The 14,507-nt window shown below is 46.6% G+C and overlaps 1 protein-coding gene across 1 annotated transcript in view; it reads left to right on the top strand.

Moving 5' to 3' along the window:
* Positions 1-13,923, top strand: part of lurap1 (leucine rich adaptor protein 1) — a 15,016-nt gene extending 1,093 nt beyond the window's left edge. The window contains exon 2 of the mRNA XM_076279107.1: positions 13,130-13,923. Coding sequence (XP_076135222.1) covers positions 13,130-13,849 — 720 coding nt within the window. The 3' untranslated portion in view covers positions 13,850-13,923. The remainder of the gene's footprint in view (positions 1-13,129) is intronic.
* The last annotated feature ends 584 nt before the right edge of the window (positions 13,924-14,507 follow it).

Here is a 14,507-nt window from a genome sequence, read left to right as displayed (position 1 = left end):
CCCATGGGAGACTAGTATATCCAGACATGTTGAAAGATTGTGTCTGAGGGTTTATGTTTTTGACAGCTGTGCGACAGGCTGAGGTAGGCTACGCTACGTAACCCTATCTCTGCTTGTCCACATTCGTTTATGGAATGGGAAGATGCTTTGAACTATCTGTCTCAAATTAAATATTTTGACTTGAGGCAAATATCAGCAGAGAGAAACAGCCATATGCAATCGACGATTCAGTCTCTCTTTCTCTCTCCCGTTATCTCTCCACTTGCTGCAAAAATCGGCAGGTGGTTGGGTTGCTAGGAGATTAAACGGTTGAACTGATGCACTCTTTCTCTCAGAAACCGAGCATAAAAGGTGATTGATGCGTTGGAAGGACTGCCAACACCTTTTGCTTTGTTAAATGGATTGTTGACAACATGTAGCCCTACTGTTTTGTTTCTCTCTTTTATTATGTCAACATATTAGCCTACTATCCTAAAAGTGTATTAGGCCTAGGCCCCTATTTATTACATTTGCCATACAAGTATAGGCTTAGAATCGTGACGAATTTGTCCATCAGTACATTAGGTCCCAGGCAATGTGTTTGAGCAGACCCATAATCCCATGCCAGTTTTTCCGTGGGGAGGCGCATGGTGAGAGTGACGGTCATTCGTAAGCAGTGGGATTCCAGCTTGGAACCTCCGGGCTTGTTTGCGCGCACAAGATGTCTTGCGTTGACTGAGTCTTTATAGGAGGCTCGCGCTCGGTGCTTTGAGCTTCCTGTGGTTTGCTTCGTGTGATTTGTTGGGGAGAACACGAAACGCAACAACGTTTTGCAGCCTGGAGATACACTGAGGGATTGTCATCAGATTGTGGTTAGGCCTGTGTTTTGTAAACACTCCAACAGATGGCTGTCGTTAGCGAGAGGGGCTGGGTTGCCCGTGGCTTGTCTGCACATTAGGGTAGTCTTCAGGGGCGATTCTAGACCTAGAGCTTTGCTGGGGCACAGGCCCCCAACTCCCAATACATAAAAAAAAAATAATAATAACTGTGCGCGCAATATGAATAAATGGCTAGCCTGATTTGGACCATCACATATCTCCCCTAGGTCACAGACATCCTCCTCCATACTCTGAATAGTTTTACGCCTAGCCCCCATCATGTCCTCATCCGTTTCTTGCCTGTCTCTCCTCCTCCTCCTCCTCCTGCCTGGTATTGGACTGCCCAGCCTGTGCTCTTTCTCCCCTCTCTTCTCCCTCTCTTCGACCTTCTCCTCCTCCTCCTCCAGCACTCTCTCCCTCAATTGTTGTAGCAGCCACTATCCAGCAACATCCAAACACATAGGCATAAGTAGGCCTATACTCACATGCATTAATTTAATAGGCTTTCCTACTAACACAAGGGAAGCTTATTTTTAGTCAAAAGTGAGATATACTTCCCTCCCAGGCAAGGGTCCTATATACATCCTGGCAATACTGCAGTTCTTTGTAGCTTAAATAGCCTACTAAAGCCTTCATACTGACTTTTGGTGATAATTTGCAAATGTAGCCTATAATAATCTACACAGATGGCTATTCTGATTCTGTGTATATTATTATAGGCTACATTTGCAAATGCAGCAAACTTATTTAAGTTTGCCATTAAACCATTGATCAAATCACAGCACTGGCTATTACCAGCATAAATGTTAATGTTACCGTTAATGTGGGCAAAATTATCATACCTCCCTCATCCTCCTCACTGTTCCTCTCTCCCTCTGTTCAGGAAGAATTTTCTGATGTCCATCTCTGAATAGTCAGAAGGCTGTGTTTAGTTTTACAGTAGGACAGCTTCACAAACAGTATAGGCTACTTTTACAGGAGTCTCTACAGTATACGTATAAATCCTTATTAATTGTCCGTATGTGTGCATGCAGCCTACGCATGGTGTGAGTGTGTGTGTGAGGGAGAGAGCACAAGCTGGTAAACTGTTGCTAAATTTAGGCTACAATGACGCTAAGCATTGAAAAACAGATGCTAGTTATGTTATGTTACCCTAACACTCTCTAACAGCGATCAACTTGTAATTTTTTCTGTCAAACAATTTGTGAATTTGTTGTAACATTAAACAGGGGACGATTTACTCTATGCTCAAAGTGATTCCACAATCCACAGTGTATGTGTGTGCAGTACAACGAAACACTCGGAAGAATCATGTGAACGATTTTCATTGGTTGTTGCGTTCAATCTTAGCCAGCTACAGAGGTGCTATTTCCTGATTGGCTATTATGGCCCCTTTCTTTATTCCTTGTTTTTTTTTATTATTGGCTGGTAAGTGACAGACTCGAGCCATGATTAAAGCAGGCACGGAGATGCGCTCATGAATGCCGTTTCCAGCTAGAGCCGCGCTAGAATTTTACTGGGGCACTGGAGACTTTTACTAAGGCACGTGCCCCAGTGAATAAGGTCTAGTGACGCCCCTGGTAGTCTTTGTGAGGGTGATCTACCCCTAGAAACGGGCAGAACTCATGCTATCATCTAAAGTGCAGATTCAGATGACAACTTGCTTTGTAAGTCAGCACATAGAACTAGCCTATACCCTTAGGGAAATAGCCCGGAGTGGGCTACCTTTTAGAGCCGTTACCACCGATCGAACGGTGGACTCAGCAGCATCAAAAACATCATTAATCACGCGCGCTGTCAGCATTCCATGACGACCGGACTGATACGTTTGCCGCGGTCAGCACGGAACCGACCGCAAGCTCAGTGATTAAGATCCGGCACCTTGTCAGTTCGGGCAGAAGAGAGAGAGAGAGGGGTAGATAGAGGAGCGGCTGAGAAAGAGAGGGCAGGGAGTGAGGGAATGGAATCAGGAAGAATGAGAGATAGAATGGAATCAGGAAGAATGAGACAGAGAATGGGAGTAGGGTAGGGAAAAAAGGACGAGAGAGAGGCAGAGAGAGTGCAGTGTGTAGGTGCCCTTTCTTAGGTGGTGTGTGTGTGTGTGTGTGTGTGTTTCCTGGTAACTGCTGCTTTAATGAGCCAGCAGTCTCCACAGTCACCATGGCCTCCTCACCTTGCCCTGTTGGGTGCCACGACAACCCCTCCTGTTCTCTACCACCCCCAGCTCAACCTCTCTCTTTATCCCCCTTTCCTGCCCTCTTTCTCTCTCTCTCTCACACACACACACACACACACACACACACACACACACACACACACACAGACTCTGTGGGAGTTGAAGAGGTGAGGGTGTGAGAGAAATGAATGAGCAGGAGCGAGTGGTTACCTTGAGTGAGTCTGGCCTGTTCCCATCACGCAACCCTGCCCTGGAGCGTGCACGCACACACACTCACACATACGCGCGCACACACACACACACACATACACACACGCACACATGGTGAGTTTGGTCCGTTCCTTGCCCTTGGGCTAGGGGCTCCTTAATAACTCCAGCTAGTTCACACACAAACACACACACACACACACACACACACACACACACACACACTTCAAGTCCAGAGTGCTCACTACCTCCCAGTAAGCCCCCCATGCTGAGCTCACTCAGCGGCCGTGGTCAAGGTTAGACGGGGAGAGGGGCAGATGGGACATGAGTTTGGTCTTCAGGGTTTCTGTGTGTGTGTGTGTGTGTGTGTGTTTACGATTCTGCAGAGATGAGTTTGGTCTTCAGGGTTTCTGTGTGTGTGTGTGTGTGTGTGTGTTTACGATTCTGCAGAGATGAGTTTGGTCTTCAGGGTTTCTGTGTGTGTGTGTGTGTGTGTGTGTGTGTGTGTGTGTGTGTTTACGATTCTGCAGAGATGAGTTTGGTCTTCAGTGTTTCTTTCAAAGGAATACTTTCCATCTAATCTCCCTTTCCCAAGGGCAGGATGACCACTGGAGCAATGGGTTATCTTTATTATTGAGAGAACTACTTTTATGTATGTGTGTATGTGTGTGTGTGTGTGTGTGTGTGTGTGTGTGTGTTTACGTTGGTGTGAGAGAGCACAGCATCTCAAAGTAGCATGATACTTTTAGGAAACAGAAGCCATCCAACATGACACCACCAACATGAAAGAGAGACAGTTTACTATGGAGACAGTTACAGTTTTTCTCAGTCGCTTTGGTGCTTTTTGCAGATCAGAATGAAAATTCTCATAACTATTAGTTCAACCTCCACAACATTTAGTCATTTGTGCACATCATAGTAGCAAATTCTCCTTCCTCTGAACAAATTGAAAATTCTTTTGGACATGTATGAGTTGCTTTCATACAATTCTCTGCTGTTTTTTAACATTATCATTTGCTTATGTCATGTCAGTCAAAATGAGCTATACTTATGGATACTGAATAGTCGTTCCCTATAAAACTAATAGTCTTCATTTCATTGCTTGAGTCATTACATACAACATTGTTGAACTAGTTATCAAATTCTGTCACAATGCTGTAGAATTGCAAAGAGCATACAGTAAAAATGTACGTATTCAGTGTCTTGTACTCACTTACTCCCCTAACTACAGCAATGTGTAACTTTACTGTAGTTTTCAAATGGCTGTACAAGTAGTGTATAGTGCTGTCTTGAGCATGTTCAGGTAGTGTCACCTTTTTTTCTGCCCTTTTTTTGCATTGGAAAACACTGAGAGAACTGTCATAATGAAAACATGACAAAGCCATTTGACTATCTTGTTCATAAACAATGGTGTCAAGACTTCTCATTTTGATGACACTGACAGTTTCATTGACATGAATACTTGCTTTTGAGGAATGGACTATCCATTTTGAGCAAGTGACGTGCTTTTGCAGGTCATCCACTAGGTTTTGCAGTTTGCACTAATTGTTTTGAGAAATGGACTAACTGCTGTGCAAATGTTAATAGTGATGTGAGAATAGCACCAAAGCGACTGAGAAAAACTGTAACTATGGAGACAGATTACTATGGAGACAGTTAACTATGGATACAGTTTACTATGGAGACAGTTAACTATGGAGACAGTTTACTATGGAGACAGATTACTATGGAGACAGTTACAGTAATAACCGTCCAATATGCGAAACAGAAAAAAGAAGAGGAGGGAGAAGAATAAAAGGATAGAGGTAGAGAAAGATGGACAGATGTAGAGAAAGAAGGATGGAGGTAGAGAAATATAGATAGATACCGTAGATAGATAGATAGATAGATAGATAGATAGATAGATAGATAGATAGATACTTTATTGATCCCCAAGGGGAAATTCAAGGAAAGAAGAAAGAAGGACAGAGGTAGAGAAAGAAGGACAGAGGTAGAGAAAGAAGGACAGAGGTAGAGAAAGAAGGACGGAGGTAGATAAAGAAGGACGGAGGTAGAGAAAGAAGGATGTAAAGGGAATTGGTCTGCAGTGTGCCCTTGTCCTCTTTCTCCCGTTCCTCTCATCTCTCTCACGGATGCGGCACAGATGGAGGTGGCTTGGTGTGCGGACAGATGGAGCAGAGTGTGTGTGTGTGTGTGTGTGTGTGTGTGTGTGTGTGTGTGTGTGTGTGTGTGAGAGAGAGAGAGAAGAGACAGAGCAAGAGTGGGCAAGCATGGTTCTTATTGGGAGGTTTTTCTAGAAAGCATGTTCTGTTGTGGGGAAGGGTGCGGGGTGACAGGGTCAGAAAAGGTCCCTCGTCCCCCAAAGAATGCTGGGAGAGATGGTGTGGAAGAGGGGTGGGGGGGTGGAAACATGATGATAATCAGCTCAGTGGCAGAGAGCTCTGTTGTGAGTCAGGTAGTTTGTGTGTGTGTGTGTGTGTGTGTGTGTGTGTGTGAGAGAGAGAGAGAGAGAGAGAGAGAGAGAGAGAGAGAGAGAGTCAGCTGCAGGGTCTAAAAGTCTGTTTGGTTTTTGTCTGTCTGCAGGGGGCTTCCTACGTTGGCATCAGCTGTTCAGTGCTCTCTCTCCCTCTTTATGTGTGTGTGTGTGTAAGGGTGTGTGTATGTGAGGGTGTGTGTGTGTGTGTGTGTGTGTGAGGGTGTATGAGTCAGCTTCAGGCTTTAAGTGCCTGTCTGGTCACTCTCTGTCTGCAGTGTACACTAGCTGTCAGCTCTCTGTCTCTCTCTCTCTCTCTCTCTGTGTGTGTGTGTGTGTGTGTGTGTTTGTGCCTGCTGTCTTGTTTCATCAGATTTCAAGTGTGTATGTGTCTCATCTCTCTCTCACTCTGTGTGTGTGTGTGTGTGTGTGTGTGTGTGTGTCTGTGTGTGTATGTGTGTGTTAGGTGACCTTATGACCATTTATCCTTGTGGTAGGGAGTCATAGCCAGTGTAGTGGCACAGACTAGCTTTAACTGAAAACTAAATTTAGCTTTTGAGCTTTTTGGCCGTAATGGTGATGTGATGCTGCTGCAAAGATACTGAGAGAAAAATAAGTGGAAATAAAATACTATCACTGCATTTGCTCGACTCGGCAAAAGACATCAGTTTTCATCACAGTGCTATTTAAAGCCGTAGTGTATTTATAGAATTTGTTCTGTAGTTTATAATAGTCCCTTAAATTACATTTCCCTTTGTCCCCAGGTCTTCCTTGTCCAGAGGTTAATCATAACAGCATCTGTGTGAGATTCTTCTGCTTGTTTGCCGAGTGGTGTGTGTGTGTGTCAGGGTTGTGCACAATTCAAATTGCAATTCTGCTTCCTGTTTGCTACCTCATTTGAAATTCAAGAATTGAATTGGAATTTAAGAGCTAGTTTCAATTCTGGAATTTTGCACAAGCCCGGTGTGTGTGTGTGTGTGTGTGTGTGTGTGTGTGTGTGTGTGTGTGTGTGTGTGTGTGTGTGTGTGTGTGTGTGTGTGTGTGTGTGTGTGTGCGTGCGTGGGAGTCTGTGGTTTGGTCTCTTGAGAGATGAATATACGCATCGTCTGTTTTCCCTTTTGGAAGCATTGTGCTGAATACTCCTCCTCATCTGTCCTTGGAACACGAGCAGGTTTATCTGGTGCAGATCAGGCCACACTGAGTTGATATGGGGAGCCGTACCCAGGGCAGAACTCCATCGCCACGGGAAACCATCCGGCCGGAATCCCCACGATTATTATGAAGAGGTTCAGGCTGCCGACTCAACGATCGGCATGGTGGTGAGAGCAGAGACATCGAGGTTTTCTCAGCAGAACACGCAACGTCACAACCCCTCAACACAGAAGATCTGGAACCGCTCCAAAACACACTATAAACAGAACCATAACAGGAACAGAACCATGCCATACAGTATAAACAGAACCATAACAGGAACAGAACCATGCCATATAAACAAAACCATAACAAGAGCACAACCGTATCATAAACAAAACCATAGCAGGAACAAACCCAAGCCATACCATAAAAAGAACCTATTAGAAACCTAAATAGAACCCAGTGAAGAATGCTATTGAAATTGTCTCCTTAATTCCAAATGGAGACACAGTTGACCGAGTAGATTCCAGTGTAGTTAAAAGCAGGTAAAAACTTGAGGCTGGCTTGTGAAAGAATAGTTCTTTATTCTGGATGTAACAACAGAGTTCTAGTAACCCTGTTGTACGCACAGCACAGCACAATGTTCCAAGGTGAAGCCAAGGTAAGAAACTGAAAGCCAAGATCTGGGAAACTCCTGGATAATTATACTACCAGAATATACATTCACGTCTGGTGTCAAATTGGAGGGGGGGAGACAGGCAGTGATATAGTCTTATTCAATTAAGACGTCTTGTGGGGGAACAATTAGTTAGGTACACCATTTGCTATTGTAAGGTGACAACATTCTGTCTGCTTACAATAAACATCCTGTCCCCGCAGTTTCTGCAGTATTAAACACAGAACCAAAAGAATGACATACAGAAAACCACTAAAATCTAACACCAGAATCAGTAGCAAAACCATATCAGGAACAGAACCATGCAGGTTCTCTATCAGGCTTGATCTGCACCAAGAATCAGCAACAATCTGATATGTTTTTTAGTCTGTCCCCATGGCAACACTCCAGCCTGAACCCAACCCAAAACCTATAAAACCTAACCCTCAGCATCACACACACACACAGACACACACTAGCCTAAAACCTCAAACATTTAACCCTCAACATCAGACGCTCACTCACTCTCTCAGACACACACACACACACACAAACTTAATTAAACCATCCTCTCTCTCTCTCTCTCTCTCTCTCTCTCTCTCTCTCTGGGCTGGTTATATTGGCCACTCTCCTTTAACTGATGATTGTAAGGCCTGCAGCTGTGAAATGGACTGTTGCATATTTTATATGATCCTTTGATGAGAGAGAATCTCATTTGATAGAATTATTCAAAGTGTAAAGGCCCAAAGGAAAATGACATACTACTAATGATTATAATGTTTTAATAAAGCAAGTGAACAAGGGAAGATTAGCCTGAAATATGATCTAATCACAGATGTACATGGCAATTGTAAAGCGCTGCCGTTTTTCTCCCGTGGAGACACATCAAATCACCTGATCCTTTCATTGTTCTTCAGCTTTTCATTTCATGAATCCATAAGCAAGGAAGGCTAGGTTTAAATGAGCAATGCATTTGGAATACAGTATATCTGAGATTTACAGCAAAATAGCTCTCTCGTTTTCTCTCTCTCTATTTTGTGTGTGTGTCTGTCTATGCATATGTGTGTGTGTGTGTCCAGGCCTTTTTGTGTGTGTGTTTGTTTGTGAGTGTGTGTGTGCACGTCTGTCTATGCATGTTGTGGTGTGTGTTATTGTGTAGTTGTTGTTTAGTCATGAGGTGAGCTGTTGTGTATGCTGCAGGCAGAGTGTGTGTGTGTGTGTGTGTGTGTGTGTGTGTGTGTGTGTCTGTGTGTGTGTGTCTCTCTCTCTCTCTCTCTCTCTCTCTCTCTCTCTCTCTCTGTGTGTGTGTGTGTGTGTGTCTGTGTGTGTGTCACTCTCCATCTGTGTGTGTGTGTGTTTGTGTGTGCTGTAGGGTGAGTGTGTGTGTGTGTGTCTCTCTCTCTCTCTCTCTCTCTCTCTCTGTGTGTGTGTGTGTGTGTGTGTGTGTGTATGTGTGTGTGTGTGTGTGTGTGTGTGTGTGTGTGTGGAGAGGAGGAGGAGGAGGAGGAGGAAAAGGATGGGGTGGCCTCGCTGCGGGTCAGTTCTGGGTTCTCCTAGGGGTCCCTCTCGGACGACACGTCGCCCTCGGCGCCGCTGCTGGCACTGGGGTCCTGGCTGACCTTCCCTACGTGTTCTCTCTCTCTGTTAGTTCTCGTATGATTCTCTCTCCCTCTCTCTCTCTCTCTCTCTCTCTCTCCCTCCCTCTCTCTCCCTCCCTCTCTCTCTCTCTCTCCCTCTCTCTCTCTCTCTCCCTCCCTCTCTCTCCCTCCCTCTCTCTCTCTCTCCCTCCCTCTCTCTCTCTCCCTCTCTCTCTCTGCTCTTATTCTAACCTCCCTCTCTCTCTCTGTCTCTCTTTCCCTCTCTCTTCTGCTTCAGCTGTGTTGCCATGTGCTCCGCCTCTCTCTCGCTCTCCCTCTCTTTCTCCCTCTCTCACTCTCTCTCCCTCTCCCTTTCTCTTTCCCTCTCTGTCTCTCTCTCCCTCTCTCTGTCTCCCTCTCTCCATCACTCTTTCTCTCCCTCTCCCTGTCTCCCCCTCTCTCCCTCTCCCTCTCTCCCTGCCAGTTCATGCTGTCTGTGTTCTTCCGGTAACCCTGAGCAACCACACCAGTCTGTGATGCACTATTTTCTTAGCCTGGAGATTACAGACCCTGGTCATCTAGAAAGATTAAGGGTCTGGCCACGAATAATGTAATGGCCCAACTCGAGGGGCGACACCAAACGTGCATTTGAAAATCTCACTGCACGCAATTGGATAAGACTATACGACCAATGTTTACTGACTGATTCCGGACTTCGACACAATTGGATAACACTATGACTGTCATCTGTTTAGCTTGACTTTGGCCCACCTATATCAGATACACCGATGTGATTGGCTCCCCGTGATACAAGTGGCAAAAGTAACGTGCATCATTACTCATTGCCAGAGTGTCTCGCAGAGACAATTCAAATTGTGCTCTTGCGAGAACTCTGGATTTTCCAGGGTTCTATTGTCTATGAGTGAAGAGGTTGGTGATGCGCAGTTTTCTGTGAGTGAGGTGGTCTGTGAGTGAGGAGGTCAGTGATGCACTATTTTCTGTGAGTGAGGATGGTGATGCAACTTTTCTGTGAGTGAGGAGGTCGGTGATGCACTGTTTCCTGTGAGTGAGGAGGTCAGTGATACGCTGTTTTCTGTGAGTGATGCGCTGTTTTCTGTGAGTGAGGAGGTCTGTGATGCAACGTTTTCTTTAAGTGAGTAGTGTGAGTTAGTCAGTGACTCTGTGTTTCTCTGTTTAGTGTTTTGGACACAGGATAGGAGACTGCCCTCACATGCACAACACGGGGATCATGAGTATAGACGAGGGTCATTTGGGGTCATATGAAACAGCCTTCCTGCCATTTAGTGTGTGTAATGTTGTGTGATATTTTTCTGACCAAGACAGTTTGGAAATAACCTGGGGCTGGACTCCGTTTGATCCAATGGGATTTGAATGGATCAAGTGGTATTACTGTTGATGTCATGTATGCCTGACTGCCTGGTTACGCAAACGGACCTGGTTATGCAAACACTAAAAAATTTGGTGTGCTAGATCAGTGGGTTTTGATGTTGAGATTATGAAGAACATACGCTTTTATATTGGTGTGCCAGATCAGTGGGTTTTGATGTTGAGATTATGGGAAAAGAACATACGTTTTTATATTGGTGTGCCAGATCAGTGGGTTTTGATGTTGAGATTATGGAAAAAGAACATACGTTTTTATATTGGTGTGCCAGATCAGTGGGTTTTGATGTTGATATTATGGGAAAAGAACGTACGCTTTTATATTGGTGTGCCAGATCAGTGGGTTTTGATGTTGAGATTATGAAGAACGTACGCTTTTATATTGGTGTGCCAGATCAGTGGGTTTTGATGTTTTGATTATGGGAAAAGAACGTACGCTTTTATATTGGTGTGCCAGATCAGTGGGTTTTGATGTTGAGATTATGAAGAACGTACGCTTTTATATTGGTGTGCCAGATCAGTGGGTTTTGATGTTTTGATTATGGGAAAAGAACGTACGCTTTTATATTGGTGTGCCATATCAGTGGGTTTTGATGTTGAGATTATGAAGAACGTACGCTTTTATATTGGTGTGCCAGATCAGTGGGTTTTGATGTTTTGATTACGGGAAAAGAACGTACGCTTTTATATTGGTGTGCCAGATCAGTGGGTTTTGATGTTGAGATTATGAAGAACGTACGCTTTTATATTGGTGTGCCAGATCAGTGGGTTTTGATGTTTTGATTACGGGAAAAGAACGTACGCTTTTATATTGGTGTGCCAGATCAGTGGGTTTTGATGTTGAGATTATGGGAAAAGAACATACGTTTTTTTTATTGCAGTGCAGGTGTGTTAATCTGAAAAGGTAAATTTCTCTTCATGCTGATGACAAGAGGCAAATGGCAAAGCCTTGCTCTAAGGTGTGATGTCACAGGGCAGTGGGCCACTGGTTGGGGGGTGAAGATACTGTATGAGGTGTGGATGTGTGGATGGGTGTGGACAGACAGGGAGTCAGAGCGGGTGTGTGTATGTGTGTTTGTGTGTGCGTGTGCGTGTGTGTGTGTTTGTGTGCGTACGGCCGTGCATGCATGCGTTTGTGCAGGTGACTGTGCGTGTGTGTGTTTGTGTGTGTGTGTGTGTGTGTATGTGTGTGTGAGAGAGAGGGTCTTTCCCTGAGATGTGTCAGATGGAGTGTGTGTGTGTGTGTGTGTGTGTGTGTGTGTGTGTGTGTGTGTGTGTGTGTGTGTGTGTGTGCGAGAGAGAGACTCTCTCCCTGAGTGGCTGAGGTTTAGCAGGTTACGTACCGCTGTGCTCCCAAATCCCAGAGGACTCAGACACATCACATCACACCACATGGGCTGAGGGAGGTTGTGGGGGCGAAATCAATCAGTTCCTTACAGAACCGTATTGACGTGATCGGTTCCTTACAGAACCATATTGACGTGACCTTTAGGGGTCACAGGAGGTGCTGTCCGTGAGGGACTCATGACTTCCTGACTCAGAGGAAAATAACATGAGCGAGTAGATGCACACAGTAGCTTACTGCTCAGTTAGCATCACACACCGGCAGCATAAGACATCTCATTGTACAGTTAGCATAGCACAGCTAGCATAAGACATCTTACTGTACAGTTAGCATAATACAGCTAGCGTAAGACATCTTACTGTACAGTTAGCATAGCACAGCTAGCGTAAGACATCTTACTGTACAGTTAGCATAATACAGCTAGTGTAAGACATTTCACTGTACAGTTATCACAGCTTCAGTGTGTGGCTTGATGAGTTCACCAGTGTGTGTGTGTGTGTGTCTGTATGTGTGTGTGTGTGTGTGTGTACGTGTTGTTGCCGGTCTCTGAGGTGTATGATTGCGAGTGTATCAGCTAGTGTGTGTGTTTCTGCTTGTCTCCTCTGAGATGCATGCTCCTTTTGGTTGCATCCCAGATGAGAGGCTCTGCCTCAGATGTACGCTTCTAAAGACGTTTATATTCATCGCTCTGTCATCCTCTGGAACGTGATGGAACGTGATATGAGGCTCTTGAGCGTCTGGCACGGTCTCTTTCTGGTCTTTTACCGTCATGACAGGAAATGATGAAGTCATGCTGCATGAGTATGGATGTGCATCTCATATCCTCTCTTACAGTGTGTACACACTCAGCTTTCTGCTGAAGTAATAATGTCTATGTGTGTGTGTGTGTGTGTGTGTGTGTGTGTGTGTGTGTAGTAATAATCTCGATTTCTTCTTCTCTTTTCTTCCCTTCCCCATCATCCTCATCCTCTCCTGTCCATCTGTTCGATTTGTATCCCTCTGGACACACATTTCTCTTTCCCTTTTGCCCTTCATCTCCCCCTCCTCCACCTCTCTCCCTCCCTCCCTCCATCCCTCACTCATCTCTCTCCCTCCCTCCACCTGTCTCCCTCCCTCCCTCACTCCTTCTATCCCTCATTCTCCCTCCCTTCCTCACTCATCTCTCTCTCTCCACCTGTCTCCCTCCCTCCCTCACTCCTTCTCTCCCTCCACCTGTCTCCCTCCCTCCCTCCCTCCTTCTCTCCCTCCACCTGTCTCTCTCCCTCCCTTCCTCCTTCCTTCCCTCTCTCCCTCCCCTTCAGGCTCACCTGCGCTCGGTGGACGTGCGGATCCTGCAGCAGCTTCTGGCGGTGCACGAGGGCATCGAGGCGGTCAAGTGGCTGCTGGAGGAGCGCAGCACGCTGACCAGCCGCTGCAGCAGCCTGACCAGCAGCCAGTACAGCCTGGCGGACGGCCCGGAGGTGCCCAGTCCCTGGCGCGGCAGCTGGGGCAGCCTGCACGACCCCCACGACCGCCTGGACAACATCTCCATCGGCAGCTACCTGGACACGCTGGCCGACGACATGGACGAGTACGGATGCCCGTCCAGCTCCGAGTCCGTGTTGTGCTCCACGCCCCTAGGGGGCTCCACTGCTGAGAAGCCTGCGGCGCGGACTGGTGGGGGCGATGGGGGCGCAGGAGCCGGGCTGAGCTCAGGGAGCGGTTCTCCCGTGGTCAAGCAGCCCGAGGCCCCCAAGGAGGACGTGTGGACCAGGAACCCAGACGCCGGCCGAGCGGCCTCCTCGTCCGCCAAGCCGCCGCCGGCCCTGGACCGCACGCTGTCCCCCAAGGCCAACGGCATGTGCGAGTCGGCACGGGCCTGCCTGGCCGAGAAGCTGGGCAAGTCCCAGAGCCCCAAGGCCAAGCCGTACCAGAACGGCCGCGTGGAGCTGGACACCTGCAAGCTCAACGGCAGGGTGCACCTGGAGTACGATGCCCACTGGCGCTGGGTCCAGTCCCAGGACGACGTCACCTTCCTGTGACCTGCGGCCCTGCCGACTCCTGACACGCCGACACGGATGCACTGACAATTTTCATGCAGAAAGGCCAAAGGTCAACCCAGACTGGCGGGGGGGGGGGGGGGGGGGGGGCAGCGAGCATGCTCAGACGTGACCGTTGACCTGCCGAGGACCTGTGTGTGCTAAAGGTGTTGTGCTGGATGTGCAGGAAGGAGAGGCGTGGTGGTGGTGTTTTGTTTTTGTGATGTTCCCAAATCCTGTCCGGGTGTTTACATCTGTGTGCCTGCATGTTTGGTGTCATTTAGCAGAACGTGGAATAAGCCCGGTGACGACCGCACGGCACAGCCTCCAAGATGTCAGTCCGGGTCAAATCTTAAATCAGTGATGAGTTGAAATCGATGAATGAACTCCCGATTCTATGCATTGTCTGTCTCTTCTGTATAATCAAAAGTCTCTTAACTTAACCTAGTTACTTACTCCAGAGGTCTCTGTGTATAACTCTTATTGCAGTAGGGTAAAGATATCTTGCTCCTAAGTTGTCTATATACTGTAGACCACTGTGGAACCCTTTGGGTAGGTCACTTAGTGTACCGTATGGTTAGAGAGTGGACCAAAGTCATTTGCTTAAACAATCCCTTATGTTCAAAATGACGGCTAAATATTTTTGTAGTCAAACAGTTTC

The sequence above is a fragment of the Alosa pseudoharengus genome, unplaced genomic scaffold, assembly GCF_046254945.1.
Source record: "Alosa pseudoharengus isolate Yale_2024_CS ecotype anadromous, Long Island Sound unplaced genomic scaffold, YU_APseudo_1.1 YU_APseudo_1.1_scf_11, whole genome shotgun sequence".
Classification (NCBI taxonomy): domain Eukaryota; kingdom Metazoa; phylum Chordata; class Actinopteri; order Clupeiformes; family Clupeidae; genus Alosa; species Alosa pseudoharengus.
The sequence above is the reverse complement of the archived record's forward strand: the minus strand, read 5'-3'. Positions and strand labels throughout refer to the sequence as shown.